The sequence below is a fragment of the Cucurbita moschata genome, unplaced genomic scaffold, assembly GCF_002738365.1.
Source record: "Cucurbita moschata cultivar Rifu unplaced genomic scaffold, Cmos_1.0 Cmo_Scf00009, whole genome shotgun sequence".
Taxonomy (NCBI): domain Eukaryota; kingdom Viridiplantae; phylum Streptophyta; class Magnoliopsida; order Cucurbitales; family Cucurbitaceae; genus Cucurbita; species Cucurbita moschata.
This window is the reverse complement of record NW_019268525.1, coordinates 2,650,424-2,671,083: the sequence shown is the minus strand read 5'-3', so window position 1 is coordinate 2,671,083 and position 20,660 is coordinate 2,650,424. Positions and strand designations below refer to the sequence as shown.

Genomic DNA, 20,660 nt, shown 5'->3' with positions numbered 1-20,660 from the left:
CTTAGAGTACATTTTTTCTAATTCTTTTATTATTCACCTCTCCCTAATAGACGCATTTTAAATTTGTGAGCCTAACGGGGATATATAACGGCTAAGGCGGACAATATCTGCTATGAAGCTCGTGAAACTAAAGGCAAACTTTATTGATATATGAAAATGCACGGTCTCTTTACTTTATATTAAACTAAACTAAAAATAATAACTTAAATGGACAGTCAACAGAGTTCCTGCTACACATGGTTTTAGAGATTTCTGAGCAGCCACCATAGTCTAGATGAACTCTGTAACCAATCTTATTGCTGTTTCTTTTCAACAAAGAAAATGGGATTTCATTGTTCATCCATGAGGCTTCCCTGCATGGTTTTTTGGATCTTTAGAACTTTACAGCGGAATTAACTTACGTTGTTCTTGTTCTTGTTCTTGTTCTTGCACGGCTGCTCCGAAGTTGGTATCATTTTCAGGGTCAGAGCTTTGGCTTGGGTTCAATGAAGGTTGGATCAATGCAAACAACAACCTGTTTTGTTTTGCTTTAGAGTAGGTTGTAGTAACAGAACTATTTGGAAGTTCATACATTCTGAACATTGTTCCAGAGAAAGAGAAAGCTATACCTTTCCAACACTTTTGCCCGAATGAAGATATTCAACGGCGTCTACGACGGAATGGACACCTAAAAACCTTTTCGGATCCACGGAAACCTGTAAAGGATGTATTAGAATTTCAGTGAGATGCATGTTATCTGCAATATTATCTGCGTAAACATGCACTCGAATATGTTTGTAACAACCCAAGCCCATCGCTAGCACATACTGTCCTCTTTAGGCTTTCCCTTTCGAGCTTTAAGGAGAGGTTTCCACACCCTTATAAAGAGAATGTTTCGTTCTTCTCTCCAACTGACGTGGGATCTCATAATCCACCCCCTTCGAGGCTCAGTGTCCTCGCTGGTACTCATACTCCTCTCAAATCAATGTGGGATCTCATAATCCACCCCCGTCGAGGCCCAACGTCTTTGTTGATACTCATTCTCCTCTCCAATCGATGTGGGATCTCATAATCCACCCCCCTTCGAGGCCCAGAGTCCTCACTGGAACTCGTTCTCTTCTACAATCAATGTGGGATCTCACAAATGTTGGTGAGTAATTCGTAGTAATGCTATAGTATAACAATGATATAGAATACAGAACCACACGAGAACGGACACGATCACGATAAATGGGCAGTTCAAAGCAGAGAGCTTAAGCAATACCTTCAGTTTGCCTGAGGAGAACAGACGAAATAGTGTATCCAAATGTTGTTGCCAGAGGTGAGCATATTGTATGAGGAAGAACCCAGCCTGAAGATTAAGAACTCAAACTGAAGCAGGTAAAATTTTTTGTTTTCGAAAGTCGGAACATAACAGTCATTATCGAGTTTTTATCGAATCTAAGGATATGGAAACATACAATAGTTTGGCTCTTCTTCAGAATTTTCTCACAAATTCCTGGGTAATTTGATGGCTCCCACCCCTGTTCTCCTTGATACTGAAACGACCCAGCAAGAAATTCAAAACAGGAACAGACTAACTCGATAAATCATGTGGGGTCGAGATTTAAACCTATGACTTTATAAAAGAATTAGAGATGTCTTAATCGCTGAGCTATGAACAACAAAATTACTAGAAACGCGAAAAAGTAGAGGAAGATCATCTGATCCTAAACAAGGATTTATTACAGGTTCTGCTCTTGTGATATCCAAAGTAAAATATTGGAGCCAGTGCTTCTTTAATTCAATTTGTGGATCATTCAAGTATAAAACAACAGGATGAACATAAGAAACTTCTTGAAAACTAACCTGTGAGATCATTCCGATCACAATTAGTCGTCCGTAGACTGCCAATGCATTCAAGCACAGACTAAACATATCGCCTCCGACCGATTCATAGACGATATCGACGCCTTTAGGATACTCTGTCTTTAAAACCTGGAGAACTGAGAACCATAAATATGCCTCTCCCTGAACTAAATTTATAGTTAATTAAAACTATGGGCAAGCAAGCAAAGCTTTTATAACAGCCCAAGCCGACCGCTAGGAAATATTGTCCATTTTTGTCCGTTATGTATCGCCGTTAGTTTCACGGTTTTAAAACGCGTCTGTTAGAGAGAGGTTTCTACACCTTTATAAAGAATATTTCGTTTCCCTCTCCAACTGAGGTGAGATTTCATAATCCACCCCATCTTGGGGGCCAGCGTCCTCGTTGGCACACCGCCCAGTGTCTGGCTTTGATATGTAACGGACTAAAGGAGACAATATTAATTAGCGGTGGGCTTGGGCTATTACAGCTTTCCTTTCAGTTTCAACTTAGCACCTGCACTAAACAATAAAAGTCCAAAAAAAAATCATGAAAAATTTAAAATGACTTTCGAAACGTACAGTTTTAACGTCTTCAGATCTGTAATCTATAACTCGATCAACTCCCAATTGTTTCAAAAGCGTGGCTTTGTCCTTACCACCACATGTTGCAACAACCTTATTTCCAGCTAACTTGGCAAGCTGTACATTTTCAACATGGAGGTGAGTTAGAAGGAATTTTCTCATAGGACTAAGTAAAAAAATTCCAATCTACATAGAAAGATAGGAAAATATGATCAAACCTGGACAGCGAATTGGCCTGTCCCTCCAGCAGCAGCAGTAACAAGAACAACCTTTCCAGATTCCATTTGCGCTGCCTAAATCAACGGTGGAAGCAGCAATTATCAGCATATGCAAGAGAACTAACATTTAAGTGAAGCATAAAATGATAAGAGAATTTTGTGCAAAAAACAGTAGAAAATGTAATTAAATCAGTCAGCAAAAGGAAATGGTCAAGATTTTCAGAAAAAAACCTTTTCTAGAGCAATTGATGCTGTTAATCCTGAAGTCAGCATGGCAACAACTTCTGGATCAGGCCTTGCAACAGGAAGGATATGTTTTGAATGAACCTACTCAAGTGAAAACAAAAGCATCAATAACCACAAAGATAGTTGTCAGTACATATTCCCAACATTACATATGCAATATTTTCTTTTCTTTTTGACGAGTAGAATAACATCCCAAGCCCACCACTAGTAGATATTGTCCGTTTTGGCATGTTACGTATCACCATCAGCCTCATGATTTTAAAACGCGTGTACTAAGGAGAGGTTTCCACACCCCTATAAGGAATGTTTCGTTTCCCTCTCCAACCAATGTGGGATCTCACAATCCACCCCCCTTGGGGGCCCAATGTCCTTGTTGGCACACCGCTCAGTGTCTAGCTCTAATATCATTTGTAACATCCCAAGCCACCGATGTGCCCACCACTAGCAGATATTGTCTGCTTTGGCTCGTTATGTATCGTCGTCAATCTCACAATTTTAAAACGCGTCTACTAAGGAGAGCTTTTCACACCCTTATAAGAAATGTTTCGTTCCCTTCTCCAACTGATGTGGGATCTCACAATCCACCTCCTTAGGAGCCAAATGTCCTTGCTGGCACACTGCTCAGTATCTGGCGCTAAACCATTTATAACATCCCAAGCCACAGTTGTTACAGAAACAAACTAGGAGCATTAAAACATAAGAAGATATTTAAAGAAATTCAAATACAATGAATCATCAAGCAAAAGGATTCAGGGATAGCAACGCCAACAAACCACTAGGCAGCACTGAAACAACCCAGAAACAAAACTCCACAAAGAAATCATCCAAAATCATTGCATATGCAATCGTAATCATCTTATAAGTTTGAGATTCAAGAACTTGAAAACAAACTATGCATATAGATGAGCAAATCATCCCAAGCGACAATTATAGAGCCAAAGTTTATAAAAGAACTTCACCGTCACAAACTCAGCATAACTTCCAAATGTCATCATTGCTGCAGGAGTTCCAACTTTCAGGTGATTGACAGAATCACCAACAGCTGCAATTATACCCACACCCTGGAATGAACAGTAAATTTGTTATTTAAAGACGTTAAGTACAACCAGACGAAGCAATGGTCTTATTAACCTAAGATTAAACAGTTAACCCTGAGACCTCGAAACCAGCATTTAACGGAAGGAGAGACTGAAGATCTTTGTTGCTGTTGCTGAAATAATGACCTGAGCTGAAATTAACCTGTAAATTATACCGTTAGAAGAGAAATACATATATTACTGCAGCAATAGAACTTAAGGGTGGGGCATCGTAGTCCTTTAAACTGTGAGAATAATAATGAAAAGAGTCAAATAATTGGAAAGAAAACACTAGATTTCATGTCATGACATGATGAAGTTGACCTTTTTCCTATTGTTAATCAATCATGCCGTTTATGTTAATGACAAAAGTCCTTTTCTTCTAAAGATAAGAAAGTTACCCAACTATTCACACCATAGTGGGTAACACTATAGGTATGTACTCTGTTGGAGAAGAGAACGAAGCATTCTTTATAAAGGTGTAAAAACCTCTCCCTAATTGAGGGGAGACCCGAATGGAAAAACCTAAAAAGGACAATATCTGTTAACGGTGGGTTTAGGCTTACACTTGAATGGTAAGAAGAGGAATTTTTATGCGTGAAGATCATATTTAGGACTCAGAAGTAACCACTGAGAAGTGAAAAGGTTGTGATTTGAAGAAATTTTCAGTGTCCGAGTTAAGAGTAAAAAAAAAAAACATCTTTCTAGGACAATTACCCTCAGATAAAGTTTTATCACCCTGGAGCTACTATACCAGACAGAACCTGATTTTGATAAAATGAAAAGGATGCAGCTACAAATCATAAAGGACGGTAAGGTTTTCGAACGCAAAAAACGTAAACAAATAAGAAAATAGAAGGATTTATGAAATTTCTGCATGAAGAACATGGTAAACACTATAGAACAATAAATTTTGTTGGGACTTGAGACTTGGAAACTTACATCGCTTGCATTTACACCCGCATATATGATTTTCACAAGAACTTGATCTGGTTTGATTGGCAATCTCAATGGTGCACGCACTATGCTAGTTGCTTCACGAAAATTGTGGCTCAGAGTATGAACAACTCTACAAGAATAGTTAAATGAAACTGTAAGCAATTACTGACCAGTGATGAACGACTAAATCAACTTAAAACATGGTAGCCAACATGCTACAACAAGGACATGGTATGGCACATAATAGAATCTTTGAGTAAACAGAAGAAATTTCCAAATGAGTTAAAATCCAGATAATCTCAAACAAAGATAGGGCGAAAGCATAAGAACATTGCGCACACTTTGTCAAAACTTTGGGGAATTTCAATTTTCTGAAAAAATGTTGATGAAGAATTTTTTCTTAAACTCGAGGACGGAAGCAAGTATTTTGCTTCTTCTGCAGGGGTGGGCGAGTACTCCATCCCTCGGCGGTTTGAAATCCACAGGCATGAACCAGCTTTGCTCTCATCAGTGACTAGTTCAAAAGTACCTAAAAAGCAGGAAGCATGGGATATCAGAATCTGACTTTGGAAAAGGAAAGGATAGCAGTTTTGATTTGCAACATCTTTCTGACATGTTTAACTAGATACACAATGATATCAATTACAAGTGTCTTCTTGGAAAACAAATGAAGGCCCATTTTTATAAATATATGCAATTTAAAAGCATCACCAAAGTATCTGATACAATAATCCCTGTTGGTCTTTCTCATAGAAGGGCAATTTGGTTCTACCATGAAAAAATGTCGGAGAAACGGCATTGAATAACGAACCTTTAATCACCATTTCCATGGGAACATAACCTCCTATCCGTTCTGTGAACTTTTCACCCACTGCTGTCGCGGCCAGCTCTGTTTTTACAAACTGCAAAGAAATTTTAGACAACACATGTACGTAAATGTACTTGTCGATGAACATAGGTGAATAAAGAGCGCAAATGGAATAAAAAGTTAATATGCAGACTAAGAATGTAACAGTCCAAGCCCAAGCCCACCGCTAATAGATATTATTTGTTTTGGTCTGTTACGTATCACAGGCAGCCTCACGATTTTAAAATGTGTCTGTTAGGGAGAGGTTTCCACTCCCTTATAAGAAATGCATTGTTCCCCTCTCCAACTAACGTGGGATCTCACAATCCACCCCCTTGGAGTCCCAGCGTCCTCGCTGGCACACTGCCTGGTGTCTAGCTCTAATACCATTTGTAACAACCCAAACCCACCGCTAACAGATACTATCCGCTTTAGCCTGTTACAAATCACCGTCAACCTACCGGTTTTAAAACGCGTCTGTTAGGGAGAGGTTTCCACACCCTTATAAGGAATGTATTGTTACTCTCTACAACCGATGTGAGATCTCACAAAGAACCATGCACAAAAAATGACACATGGGACCTCAAAGTTGACTATGTTATAGAAGCTAAACATGGATTGAAATTGCAAAAGAATTTGGATAAAACACAAGGAAGCCAGAGGCAGAGAACCAAGGGATAATACTCTACTAATTGAAAATCACTTCACGTAAGAAAAAATGTAGTAGGAAACTATACCATGTAATACGAAGAAGAAAGTTGAACGTAAAATAATTGTCACGAGACCAAGTTAACCGAAATAGAGTAGCATATTGCTCATAATCTCATACATCCTGTGCATGTCCATTTTAGCAATCATATATTTGATGATTGAGGATGTTCACTCTCTTCAAACTTATCTTCTTACCTCAGGACAAAGCACATTGACCCGAATCCCCTTGCGTTTGTAAGGTGAAAGTGCTCTAGTAAACATAACAACACCACCTGGAAATAAACGTAAATGTGAAGTCGTGTTTGCAATTGTCGTCATTCATTAAAACATAACTAATCATAAACGGTTGTGAAAAACACGTCGCATAAGATATGAGAGTGAATGGAAAGCAAATAAAAGACAGATAAAACACCTTTGGATGCAGTATATGCTGGATCTGAGGAAAGTGGATAAAGACCAGCAGCAGAACCAAGGTTGACAATTACACCAGGTTTTTTCATTGATTCCATGGCTTTAATCTGATCCACACAGCAGCGAGGGGCAACAAAAAATTACTGAATGAGATCTAAAAGAAGTTGAATAGGACATATATTTTGGGACCAACTATGCACGGTTCCATAAAGAACCTATCCAGTTATATTTCGAACCATTGGCTCATTTGGGAAGCGTGTAGAGGTATTTATATGTAAATGAAGAATAAAATCATAAGTTTCACAAAATATTTAAATGGAAAAGTGTAGGAAAATCAAATTATCGAGGACTATAATCAATCTCTATGAAATTTCTTGTAACGACTTAGCCCACTACTAGCAGATATTGTCCTTTTTGGACTTTTCCCTTTCGGACTTCCCCTCGAGGTTTTTAAAATGTGTCTCCTAGGGAGAGGTTTCCACACCCTTATAAAGAATACTTCGTTCTCCTCTCCAACCAATGTGGGATCTCACAATCCACCATCCTTCAGGGCTCAACGTCCTCCCTATTGGGCTGTTACATTTCTATCCTTACCAAGACAATTAATATGATTAAGGATGCACTCAGTAACTATGAGACTGGATTGTTCTGAGTTCAAAATGTCACTTGAAGATTAATTGGTTGAAATGATCGTAGTTCCAACCAAAGATGGAAAACATGATGTGATTGTGCAGATGGCATGGAGTTGAAGGGTATGGTGAATTTATTAAAGATCCAGGCATCCTACGGGTAGAATTTCCTATCCCCCGAGCAACCCAAATAGAAAGACTAATCGAGTTTCCTATTCCACCACGCAAGTCAAATATCAAAACCAAATTTGGGCTCGACAAAGTAAGAACACTTCATAGTAAAAGTATGGTGAAAAATCAAGTCCCATATCAAAACATACCGCAAGTTGAGTGCATGCCATGACAGAAATGAGGTTGACATCAATGATACGTCTCCATGTTTGAGCACCATCAGTTTGATCATTATGAAATACTATTTTGCTGGCAATTCCAGCACTGTTTATACATATATCTAATCCTCCATATGTTGCTAAATGCTTTCCAAAAGCCTTCTGTAGGTCATCTGCTCATCAGCCAAATTGAGTGAAAATTATGTAAATGGTACTCTAATAAATGAATTTGTAGAGGATATGAAACCAATCCGAAACAAAGTAGTCTACACTTCGGTTTGCTGTGACCAAGATAAAATTAAATTATGCAAATGCATAAAATTGGTGTAGCTTCCACTTTTTCTACTTTTTTCCATGCTAACCCTTGTCATAAAGGCAAGTTACAAATAACTCCTATTACCGACATGAATTTCAAAAACGTCTTTCAACCGTGAAAGATAACATTTTGGGTGCAATTGCCAAAGTGATAAGAAAGAGTATATCAAATAGAAGCAAGAACTTCAGCGGAGTCCATCCTACTATACCACAGCTGAAATTTGTCCTTAAAGGCTCTTCGGTTTGTAAAAGTTCGAAAACGTTGTCATTGGAGTTCTCTTCCTTAGTTTTTTCAATAAACTAAAATAATCAGCGCTATACCCCTTACATGTGAGATTCTACATCGGTTAGGAAGGAGAATGAAGCATTTTTATAAGGGTGTGGAAACCTCTCCCTAGCAGACGCATTTTAAAAATCTTGAAGGGAAAGCCTAAAGAGGACAGTATTTGTAGCGGTGGGCTTGGGCTGTTACATTTGACCTCAAGCTACGAGCTGAATTAAAGACTCGAAATTATATAAAGGAAGAAATAGATCAAAACTTTTGGAGAAATGACAAGGGCAATCAAACCAAAGCAAAAACCATGTAACTTTTATAGCAATGAACACCCCATTCATAGCATTAAACTCCAACGTGAACATAAAAAAAAACTTATGGCCGTCCTATCTTCTTTTAAATTGGAGAAATTTCTTGTAATTCCCCTATGGATGGTGGATTCGTCGATGAAATCCGTTCCTTTTCAGAAAATCACGTAATTTAGCAGTAATCCAAAGACGATAACGACGTTATTAACTTAAACGTTACAAGAGAGACGCAATAAGAAGGTAAAACCACCCAAGAAAATTTATAGGATAAGAGATTCCACTTACTTCTGTTGGTAACATCACATCTTATGAACATTGCAGGAGGAATGTCTAACTTAGGGTGAAGATTGGCATTCTTTTGTTGGATAATGGATGCAACTTCCTGTCCCTTTTCTTCAGAAAGATCAACCACAGTCACAAACACTCCCTTCTCTCCTAGAGCTAAGCAGAGAGCTCTCCCTAAACAAGAAAAAACACCAGACAGATAACACAACGAGCATGCCATTAGTATCAAATCTCATAACATCATACAAAAAGCAGCACTGCATTCAAGATAAAATGAAGTGTTTTTTGTTTCATAATTAGCATTAACCATCATCCAAACATGTCGAAGAAGAACGACATGAATCCATATAATCAAATCCAACTAATCCACGATCCAGTTAATAAATCTAATCCATTCAAAAAACCAAAAACGGATCGTTGACGATTAAATCGAATGAATCGAGGTTAAGGCAATCAGATTCATTCAACCAGGAGCGCAAACACAATAGGAAGAGCAGAGTTCGACGAGATTAAGGAAATTACCGATTCCAGAAGCTCCGCCGGTGACAATAGCCGATAATCCAGGTTTCAACTCCATACTCTGGTCGGCGACGGCGGAAGAACAGGAGAGAGCAACTAGATGAAGCAATCAAAAGCGGTAGCAGCCAATACCCATCTGTCTAAAGCTATATAGCACGCATTTCCGTGCACGGATTAGGAATTATTAATTTAACGGTAGGCGACGGATGAACACAGCTGTAGACTGGGCGATCGTAGGATGAGATTAGAGGATTTGACCGACTGAGATTGTGAATATCGAAGAGAAATTGGATAGCGAAAGGAAGTTGTTGATTAATCAATCGCCATGTGTATGAACCCATAATGGAAACAGAGTAAATGGCTCTCTTTACAAAATTAGAGGAAGAAATAAATGTGTGACCTCGTCATTTCCAATCATTGTGGGGATATGAAGATTGAATCCTTGTCTCGTCCCCACCTTCTTGGAGAAATGTACATGAAACCAATGGAACCGAGCATATATCTAACATTACGACATAGTCTATCACAAATTATGCATATAAACAGTGCTGAGAATTTTGCAGATTTGGGAGTGAGGATAGGGACATGAATAATTTCCGTCCCCGACCCTGTTTTGCTAACGAAAAAAACTAGAATCTCTCACCCGTTTATGGTAGATCCTTGTGGGATAGACCCCACTAGTCATTGCTCGGTAGAATGGGCGGAAGTAAAGATTATAGTCAATGGAATACAGGTAAGTATGAACACGAATCTTACTCCAGTGTTGATAGATATGGACTTTAAAAGGTGCGGAATTTTCTAATTATACTATGAATGATATTTTAACATGACTACACCTAAAACATCTCTTACAAATGCATCACGTAACGAGTTTTCTCCGAACGCATAGGGAAGACAACGAGATGATTCACACTTCAGCTAGTTATACTAGACAAGACGAGCTAAGAATTTAGAGGTCCGGTTGAACGGTTCGAATCTCACTCTAAAATAATATAATATATATAGAGAGATATATATATATATATATATATATATATATATATATATATATATATATATATATATATATATATATATTATTAGAGAGAGTTGTCTCGTGTCCCTAGGTATTATCTACCTACCCACCTGTGTCAGTTTCAGGTACAGGTACCCTTTTGTTGAAGGTCGTTCGAGCTTTTCCTAGGAGTATGTCATGGGTTACTTCAGCGTCGCGCCTAGTACTCGAACATTATCTCGAGGTATTTTGTCTACCCCTTCTTATCCTAAAAAAATAGGGTCACCTTGTGTCCTTGAACCGATAATCATCTTTCGGCTAACCTAGCCTCCTCCGTCTCTCGGGACCAATAAGGGGTAGTACAGGAATATTCACCTGTTGTCCATCGACTACTCATATATATATATAGTCTATATTTTCTTCTTTAATATCTCCTAGCTCCTTCTGAGATAAGAAACGATTATATGATTTTTTCGTCATAAAAATCGAAACTTTCTTTCCCCCAAAAACTCGTTTTCTTCGTCTTCAGGTCAGGTACGCAGCTTACTCTTCATCTCTCTCTCTCTGTATCTGACTCTTTACTGTTCAATTCGTTCATCGAACTGATCTTTTGCATCTTTTAAATTACTTTCAGATCTCTTGTGGACTCTGATTTCTATCTTTAGGATCGTAGTTGAGTTAGGGCGGCTGACGCCGAGGATCTCTTGTATCATTACCAGGTACATTTTTATTGGGGTTTTGTGCTAATTGTGTAGTTTAATCGAAATTATCTGTTGAATTTGGTTGGATTCGATCTTTTTAGGTTATAGTCGTATTCAATTTGATGGTCGGTTTGTGTGTAATTGGTAAATCATCCGGTAGGTTGTCGATGAACTGGGTTTCATTTGTTCTATCGTTTTCTTTTTCCTCATTAAAGCTGTTTTGATAGGCCGCCTTTGGGAATGGTTGTTTTTGGTTTTGCGTCTTTGAGAATCTGCGTCCCCCAAAACCCTTCTAATTCTACCCTGAAATTCCTTCAATTTTGACATGGCTAGTGTTCTGATTAATTTTTGTTGATCAAAATGTTGAGCTGCAATGAATTTACAATAGTTTGATGGGCACTAAACTGTAGCCATTTCCTCCGAGTCTTCATTATTTGCTGTTTGTTGACTGTTGTCTGAGGAGATTAACAAAATGAAAACTGAGTGGCAATGAAGTGGCTCTATGATTTGGGCTTCAGATTATTAGGTAGGAATATTGAGAATAGCCCGATGTAATTCACCAAGTATTCAACATCAAATGATAGGTAGATTATGATCAAATTTCTCAGGCAGTTGCAAGAATACAAGAAAAAACCGATCTCTCGGCCCCAAGTATAAATTATCGATGTCAATATGGATATTGGGACTTCGATCTTATGAGTATACCGATAAAATGTCAATATCGATGGATATTTTCATCCTAAAGGATGTTTCAAATTTCAATGCAATGTACAATTTCTCCCCATTTTGTGCTCTACATGATGTCAAAACCCTAAAGGATGTTTGGCTCATGGCTTAATAGATTGGATCTTTGAAATCCGGGGTTCGGAAGGCTGAGATTATGCCATTTGTGTTTGGATTGGGCAAATGAATGGTTAATGGAAACTTGGGTTTGTGTTACTTGTATATAGTTTGGTTTTTGAGTTTATTATTTGGAAAAATTAGAATGTTGTATAATATGTGTGTATAACGTATCTATAACCTTATATAAGCAAATCCATGTACTTTGGGTACTTATGTAGCCAATCCTCGTACCAGTTTAATTCATATGTTCAGGATAGCTAGGATAGCTAGGATAGCTCTGATTCTGTGACTGTGACTTTGAATTTCAATTTTGTGGGGTAATCGTTCTCTTGGAATTTGTCCTAAACTTCCTAGCCAAGAAAAGTAAAGGGAAAATAATGACTTCTAGTTTGGCACTTTTTGTGAACATTGGTTGGAGAGAGAAACGAAGCATTCCTTATAAGGGTGTGGAGACCTCTCTCTAGTAGACGCGTTTTAAAACCGTGAGGCGGATGGTGATACATAAGGGGCCAAAGTGGACAATATTTGTTAGCAGTGGGCTTGGGCTATTACACTTTTTGTTGTTACTTTTTCATCTGATGCATTTTATTTACTTTTTCATCTGATGCATTTTATTTAGTCAACCTTCTTAGGAACATTTGATTCTGAATGGAAATAATAAGCTGGCTTGTTTAAATGTGTCAAAACAGTGTTTGCATAGTCTGAATCGTTGGAGCAAAGGAAAATCCTAATGGAAGACTTAAACAGAAATGTTTCTCAGACTCCTCCAAGTCCACAAACCCGAAGTTCTCCAGACGGTCCTGTGGCCATCCTGTGGGATATTGAGAATTGCCCTGTTCCGAGTGACGTACGCCCTGAAGACGTAGCTGGTAATATAAGAATGGCTTTGCGAGTGCACCCTGTAATAAAAGGTGCAGTTATGATGTTTTCTGCATATGGGGATTTCAATGCATTTCCTAGACGTTTGAGAGAAGGGTGCCAGAGAACAGGGGTCAAACTAATTGACGTGCCAAATGGTCGGAAAGATGCTGCCGACAAGGCTATACTGGTCGATATGTTTCTCTTTGCCCTCGACAACCCTCCCCCGTCTTCCATTATGCTCATATCTGGAGATGTCGATTTTGCTCCAGCACTTCACATTTTAGGTCAACGTGGATATAATGTGATACTTGTCATCCCTTCTGGTGTGGGTGTTTCATCTGCCCTCTGCAATGCTGGAAAGTTCGTTTGGGACTGGCCCACTGTGGCTCGTGGTGAAGGCTTTGCTCTTGCCCCCAAGGTGTTGACTTCCCGTGGAGGAGCAGCCGAAATTTCTGGATATCTTAAGGGATGCCATATCAATGATAACCCGGATTGCCAAAACGAAGACGAAGCTATTATCTTTAGAGGGATCTCCCAGAACTATTACAACTCGAGGGATTTTTCAGTAGTAACTCAGTCTTTATCTTCATCTTTGAGGTCACAGAGTCTCCCATCTGGTTTGAATGAGGTTCCAACAGGTCCTGTTTCGTGTGGAGATCAGAACGAGTCGGCTTGGTGGCCGCAGACAGGAGACTTAAATGTTCTGAAGGGACAGTTGGTTAAGATGCTAGAACTTTCTGGAGGGTGCTTACCCGTAACTAAAGTTCGAGCCGAGTACCAGAGAGTCTTTGGAAGGCCATTGTACACTTCTGAGCCAGGTATCAAGCTTGTGAATCTTTTTAAGAAGATGGGAGACACCCTCATTGTAGAGGGCAAAGGTAACAAGAAATCTGTCTACCTTCGAAACTCCAGATCATGCCCGAGCGCTCCACCGTTGATATTATCAAGGAAAGAAAGCAAGAAAGGCAAGGGTACATTGGAAGAAACTGTCGACATTGCTCCAGGCATAGGCTCATCGGACGAATACTCGGATGAAGAAAGAGTAGTCCTCGAAGAACACGACGTGAACAAAGGTGTAGGAAAACCCAACCAAAACAACAACGAACATTGTCTCGATCAATTCAAACATGAGCTACAGGAGATTCTCGTAAGCTATTCTTGCAGAATCTTCTTGGGATGTTTCGAGGAAATATACCTACAGCGATACAAGAAATCCTTGGACTTCCAGAGCCTCGGTGTTCGCGGATTGGAGGAGTTGTTCGACAAAGTAAGCGACGTCGTTGTCTTGCACGAAGATCCAGCAAGCAAGCGAAAGTTCCTGGCTGCATTCGGTAGCTAAAAGGATGATGAAGATGATCAGGTAGCTAACCTTTGTATCCATTCTATGTATGTCATCAACTTGTGAAATAGCTCCAAACAAGAAAGAGAGGCTGGTTGTGTTGTGTCTTTTTTTTCTTCCTCCAGCATGTTCTTTGTCCTTTTTAGCGTATGGAAACTGTCACTGTAAGTGTCTGTAACAGATGAAGATCTTTGTCTGAGTCTCTGTAAATTACTCTCTGCTCAAGTTTTAAGATTAATATAAGGTTCTTTCTTTCCATTTCAACGACCATTTCCAAATGAAATAAAAACATATTTTTAGTTTGTATCCTAAATATATCCTTCCGTGTTTTATGTTCTTTAATTTCACTTTTAGGTCATGTACCCTAATCTTTTTGCTCATTTTCAATTTAGTCGATCTATTTTCAAATTTTCTAATTTTAGGGTCGGGTTTTGTAGGATTCGACAAACGAGCACTCAAAAGGGTCCTTGTAACTTGAGTGAAACCTTCAAAACCGAAAAAACCTAAAGTGAATTGCTCTCTTCGTGATAAATGAAAATGACCAAAGTGTCCTCACAATACCCCCTCAAATCTTTCTCATCATTTTTCTAAAATTGGGACGTTACAGATGGTATTAGCGAATCTTTTTCGATGTGGGTTGGGGATGAACGAAGGCGAAAATTGATAGCATATGACGCATGAATAAAGGGGTATATAAATGAGCTAAGATCATGTTCAAATGAAAGTAATCTTTGAGAATATGATGGTTAAGGAAAACTTTATTTCAGTGGCTTGTCTATAGAATTTCGAACCTTCATATTTTAGTAGCTCGATGGTAGAAATTCGAAAATTAAGCTTGTTTGACTTTGAGCAATCGTACGTTGAATGTTCTTTTAAGAAACATGTGAGTGATGACAAAATATACCAAAATGATATATGTCAGCTTGTGTCGATAGTTTTTACTCTCGTAAACAACCACCATAAACCAACTCTTAATCCTCAGCCCACAACTATAGTTCAATATTTACGCGTTTGATTTTAACGATGCATGAATCTTAAAAAGAGGCGAGGAAAGATTCAAAGCACTTTGGAAATTTAATGTTTATGTTATTTATTTATTATTATTCTGACTTTCTTGAGTTGGAAGTTTAATGTGTTTTGCATGTGTTCATTTCATCCAATGTTCTTCAAAAATATTCCAACTAAATCCTAAGTCAACGCACAAATTAAGAAAGAAAACAAAAAAACAAAAACACGTAATGCACGCTGTCCGTCCGATTCTCTCTCTTCCGTTTTGACTTTGACCTAGTCAACTTATCGTCCATATCCATATTATTCTTTATTTACTGCTTTATTCTTTTACAGCACCTCTCATCATATAAATTTTCACTTTTTTTTTTATTTTTTTTTATGAATATAGTTAAAAATGTCTATTTGATCCGTCCTAAATAGGATAGAATAGGTATAAGAATAAAAAAAAATTCATGTTAACTACGCACCGAAATTAATTTTCGTCCCTGTCTAAATTTCTATATCTTTTTATTTATTTATTTAAGAGAAATTGTGAACGTTATATTATATTTTTGTTTATAAAACATAGATTTATTAAGATATTTTGCATTTTTTAATAAAATTAAATTTGAAATTTGAAATTATTTATTAAAATTATTATTTTTTTTAAATGAGTATTTTTTTAATATTTTCCTTTTAAAAACTATAAATGAAATCTAATAGCTTTCAATTTCTTATATAGAATATTCAATAAATCTTCTATCTTTTAAAAGTTTTATTTAATTTTTAATTTTGTATTTAATAAATTTTTAATTATACAATAAAAAATAAATCATTTTTCGACATATTTTCTATGATACTAAAAACCTATGAGAGAAGCAACCTCTCTCGAGGTGGGAAGGGGGCATTGGAGAACTACTCGTGTCTCTAGATTTGAAATTCTAAACTTGAAAGTCTCTTTAATCCCAAATCAACATTTCTTCCACAGTTTGTGACTACTCGGTCTAAAAATCAATTCTTTCCCTTTTCTCCCGATCATTTCCCTCAGCCACTCATTCGTTGTCATGCCGCCATCTTCCTCAATGCCTTGACATCGCCGTCTTATGTGTTCAACCTCCCTCGGAGGTCCACCACTGCCATCAACATCCAATTTTTTTTTAGATATCACTATTTTTTTTTTTTCATTTTAAAAATAATCTATAAAGTGTCGATATAAAACTTTCGTCATATATTAATGATAATAATTTTTATAAGAATAAAGAGTATATATAATACTGATAGTATTTGTGTTTCTTTTTATTTAAAAAAAAAAATTGAAAGATAGTCATGAAAATTTTAAATTTAAAAGTTTTATTAAAGAATTTTATAGATAAATATTTAATAATGACGTGTACTGCAACCCAACCCCACTGGGTCCATTGTCATCCATACCTTTTCCAGCTCCTCAGAGAGTGTGGAGATTTGCAATCTTATCCACTTGGAAAGAGTGGGGACCACTAAAATGGGAAAGCCACGTATTCAAAACCACTTACCAAAACCGCCGAACTCTTAACTTTATTCCATTTCCAGCCGCGTTTTAATTAAATATATACAAATGTGACAATAATCCACCTGGCTGAAAAATAAAATCCACCGCGTGCCATTTTTTCGTTTCCCTGCCACGTCACCACCCCCTCCGTATATATACCTCACTCCTTCCCTCCCACTCTTCAGTTCAACCTCTAATCTCCAATTCCCCAATTTCTCTCTCTCCCTCTCTCTCTCATGTCCTCTCTCAAGCGATCTCGATCCACTGAATTTTCGGAATCCTATTTCTCTCTTCCGCCGCCCTATCTCCGCCCAATCTCCGCCGATCAGGAGCTCTCTGTTATCGTCACGGCGCTAACTTCTGTTGTCTCAGGGACGGCCTTCGATTCCGATTTCATGGAGAATAGGTTTTGGCATGATTTTCAAATTCCGCCGCCTACATTTGATTGCGCAACCTCCGCGGCTTCTGCTTCTGCTTCCGATTCCTTCTCTGTCTCCGGAACTACTTCTTCCATCAGTTGTTCCAGTACCGACGCCATTTTAGGTCCCTCTGTTTTCGAGACATGTAGCGTTTGTCGAATCGACGGTTGTTTAGGTTGCGATTTCTTTCCGCCGTCGTCTCAAGTCGATAACGAGAAGAAGAGCGGCAAAAAACGGTCGAAGAAGACTTACAGAGGCGTAAGGCAACGACCTTGGGGAAAATGGGCCGCCGAGATCCGAAACCCGAAACTCGCGACCCGAGTCTGGTTAGGGACGTTCAATACAGCCGAAGAAGCCGCTAGGGCTTACGATAAGGCAGCTTGGGAGTTCCGAGGTCCGCGAGCGAAGCTTAATTTTCCATTTACGGATGATTCGTTGCGAATGATGAGTTCGGAGCAACAAGAACAGAGACCGGAAATTGAAATGTCGAAGAACAGTAGCAATTCGACGGCGGCAACGGCGGCAATTGGAGTCGGAAATGATGATGAAATTTGGGGGAAGATTGCGAAGGATGAAGCAGATCAATGGATGTCGTCGTTGATGACGTATCACGGCGGCGAGTCGCCGGACTCCGCCAGTACTGGAATTTGGGAATTCTCGTAGCCCTAATTTTTCGATTCCTGAAGAGGAAAAAAATTAATAAAAACAGAGAAATTTTCACTCCTATTTTTGTAGTGAAAAATCTTAGATTTTGTAAAACCCCAATGTATAGCTTAAAGCTCCTCTCATTAATTTTATCAATAAAATTTTAAATTATAATTTTTTTAGATTGAATTTCATTCCAATTTTACTCAAATTAAAACACTGAAAATCACTCAATTTTTTTTTTAATCCAATTAATTTTCTAAAAATCTCAAATTTTTATTTATTTCAAATTTCTAAGCTTTTTAAGTTTATAAAATTAATTTTATATCTAAAAAAAAGTTAAAATAAATATAGTTATTTAATGTTTAATTTTTTATGTTATTATAATTTATATTTATTTAAAAAATAAAATGTGTGTATATATATATTAACATTTTTAAAAGGGAATAATAAACAGTATCTTAATAGGAACAAAGCAATTGATGTCGGCTGAGATGGACAGGAAAGAAACCTTGGTTGCTGAAACATAGTATGCACGTTTCTAAAAAAACTACGAATCATATTTCGCCACGTGGCTTCACTTTGCCAAGTTGTACGTTTTTAAACACGTGGAATATTCTTAATTGGTTTGTAAAAGAAGAAAACGATAAAATAATATTAAATATCTGAGCATGTTGTTCATATTTAGCATGTGCGCTATTTATTTGATGTAAAGACAAAAAGGAGTGGTAGATAAAAGTTCATGATGTAAAGTGATGATGGTCCCCACCTCTTTTGTCCTACTTTTTCTTTTTTTAATTCTTTTTTAAGTTATTAACCTATAAAGCAATTTAATTTTGCTAATTAATTTCTTTAAAAAAAAATAAACACGTGTTAGTGAATATAGGGGGAAGCCCCTGAATCGAAGGCTTCCCTCGCTCGTTTATACGACAACGAGTGGAGTGCATAAGCCCCTTTAGAGATAGGGGTGGATACTACACCTGCTCGTAAGTTAGTACAGAACGAGCTTTGTCTACGAACTTCAGAGATAGGGGCGAAGCAGCTCGACCGATAGGGAGAGGGGCAACCTCGTCTTGCCTGCTTCTGGCGAAACTTATAGATGTTTCGCTAATTTAATATATTGTGATGTTTAAATAAAATGATGGTTTTTAATTATATGACTTCTGAGAGATAATGATTCACGCATCTCTCTTTTTAGGGTGGCTTAACAAAAAAATAAAAAATAAATAAACCCTTTACTTTGGAAGGTTCCGGATTGTCAAAGAGCTCTTAGAAGATGCTAATAAGTAGAGTGGAACACTATTGACGGGACAAGAGATGTATGATTTGAGAAAGTAAGAATTTTGATATGTTTTTAGGAAAAGGGACTTAGCTAGTTTTGTTTTATTCCGTTTGTCCTGTTGCCCATTCGAGACCGAGTGGTAAGTCCATGATCTATAGGGGAACAGATCACTCATTCTTCCACTGGGATACGTGTATAAATGATAACTCCAAACGACACACATCCATCGCCAATCTACCATTTAGGTGACACCAACAAGATCCACGTAAGGTAAGGAACTTCACGTCGCAGTCTCATGAACTAAACTTCGTTGCAACACGCGAAGCAAATTGGTTGTTGTGCTCTGGGTCTGTTTCAAGGCAGGAAATAAAAAGAGACCAAAAGACTGACTCATTTAAATGAGTTTGTCGTTTCATTAGCAATTCACAGTTAATTATATTTCTCCTTCATTCGACTCTTTCATAAGCGTATTTAAACGGAAATTTGATTTATTATCACAAAACTTCGTAACATTCTTGCCGAATATATATATATATATTTATTTGAAAAAAAATTAAGGGTAAAATTTTGTTTAGTTCTAAAAAAAAGTGTTTGATATGTTTCAAAAAAAAAGAAAAGAAAAAAAGAAAAAAACACGTGTGAAGCAACGTCAACGTGATTACATCACAAGATCCCATTAATTTAAGGCACTCTAATTAAATTTAAACCCAATGTGAAAGGGCCAAAAAGTTTGGTAGCACGTGTTTATTTACTTTAATAGTTTTCTTTTAGGAATAAATAAATAAACCACTTTTGTTTCATTGGGATTGGATTCTCACCCTTTTTTTTTTTTTTTAATTTTAATTTTATTTTTATTTATATCCTAACAAATTTTAAAACTATATATATATATGCAAAGAATTTTGCTTTGATGCTCGTGAAAATAAATAGCGGGAGGAAAAGCTTTCATGTCTTCGTCTCGTAGACATCTCTAATCTAAGATAAATATAAAGGGTTAAACCATAAAAGAAAATATTGGTATAATTATATTAGATTTTAAGAATTATAGCTCAGATCGAGACAATAGACTTTCGTAATATCCATAAAGAAATATAAAGGATTTTAAAAAAGGGGATTTATACAATTAATAAATGATTTAGATTAGTTTTATGGTTAAATATGAGTTTTATAGTAATAATTATAAACTAACAATTGGTTGGTTGAGCAAATAAATGTGAACAATTATTTTCACATTTTTTTTACTTTTTAGAAATTAAGAATCCATTTATTCTTTTGGATTTTTATTTTTAAAATGATGCTTTTCAACCACTACCCTTTGTTTTCAGTAAAGATACCTTTTTCCTTTTTAATTTATTTCAAATAAAAGTTTATAATTTAGGCACCGGGTAAAGAACGTGCGCATTGTACCTGAAATTATGTCAATTTAATTTAAAGTAAAAAGAGAGATGACTTTTGTGACAACTCGATTTCTAATGACTTATTGTAAGGTCATTACTATATATATGTCGATAAAAGTTGAAAAAAACTACACATTTAGCTCTC

General features: G+C 37.2%; 3 protein-coding genes across 4 annotated transcripts; 2 read left to right on the top strand and 1 right to left on the bottom strand.

Moving 5' to 3' along the window:
• Positions 1–122: 122 nt before the first annotated feature.
• Positions 123–9,956, bottom strand: LOC111447850 (prostaglandin reductase-3-like). The gene is made up of 18 exons (XM_023087207.1): positions 9,520–9,956; positions 8,998–9,171; positions 7,807–7,988; positions 6,859–6,964; positions 6,642–6,718; positions 5,700–5,790; positions 5,228–5,417; positions 4,892–5,018; positions 4,032–4,112; positions 3,833–3,934; positions 2,859–2,954; positions 2,628–2,702; positions 2,407–2,526; positions 1,828–1,956; positions 1,440–1,517; positions 1,244–1,330; positions 609–695; positions 123–514 (listed from the first exon to the last, which is right to left on the bottom strand). The coding sequence occupies exons 1-18, from the start codon at positions 9,572–9,574 to the stop codon at positions 464–466; spliced, it is 1,908 nt and encodes a 635-aa protein (XP_022942975.1). The 5' UTR covers positions 9,575–9,956; the 3' UTR covers positions 123–463.
• Positions 9,957–10,950: 994 nt separating this feature from the next.
• On the top strand, positions 10,951–14,518 carry LOC111447446. Of its 2 annotated transcripts, none has more exons than XM_023086617.1 (3): positions 10,951–11,044; positions 11,145–11,229; positions 12,744–14,518. In XM_023086617.1, the coding sequence occupies exon 3, from the start codon at positions 12,785–12,787 to the stop codon at positions 14,252–14,254; it is 1,470 nt and encodes a 489-aa protein (XP_022942385.1). In that variant the 5' UTR covers positions 10,951–11,044; positions 11,145–11,229; positions 12,744–12,784; the 3' UTR covers positions 14,255–14,518. The 2 variants fall into 2 exon arrangements, with proteins under 2 accessions (XP_022942385.1, XP_022942386.1); XM_023086618.1 differs by having other exon boundaries at positions 10,974–11,039.
• Positions 14,519–16,939: 2,421 nt separating this feature from the next.
• On the top strand, positions 16,940–17,879 carry LOC111447448 (ethylene-responsive transcription factor ERF109-like). The gene has a single exon (XM_023086619.1). It carries the CDS (start codon positions 17,009–17,011, stop codon positions 17,852–17,854), a length of 846 nt encoding a protein of 281 aa, XP_022942387.1. The 5' UTR covers positions 16,940–17,008; the 3' UTR covers positions 17,855–17,879.
• The last annotated feature ends 2,781 nt before the right edge of the window (positions 17,880–20,660 follow it).

What these genes read in the sequence shown, in the direction of transcription:
- LOC111447850 (XM_023087207.1), bottom strand. Translation starts at nt 9,574, where the DNA reads ATGGAGTTGAAACCTGGATTATCGGCTATTGTCACCGGCGGAGCTTCT. An exon ending in GTTATGCTGAGTTTGTGACG is followed by an intron (nt 2,955 to 3,832) that starts GTGAAGTTCTTT and finishes TCACTTGAGTAG; the next exon opens with GTTCATTCAAAACATATCCT. An exon ending in CAGGCCAATTCGCTGTCCAG is followed by an intron (nt 2,527 to 2,627) that starts GTTTGATCATAT and finishes GAAAATGTACAG; the next exon opens with CTTGCCAAGTTAGCTGGAAA.
- LOC111447446 (XM_023086617.1), top strand. Translation starts at nt 12,785, where the DNA reads ATGGAAGACTTAAACAGAAATGTTTCTCAGACTCCTCCAAGTCCACAA.
- LOC111447448 (XM_023086619.1), top strand. Translation starts at nt 17,009, where the DNA reads ATGTCCTCTCTCAAGCGATCTCGATCCACTGAATTTTCGGAATCCTAT.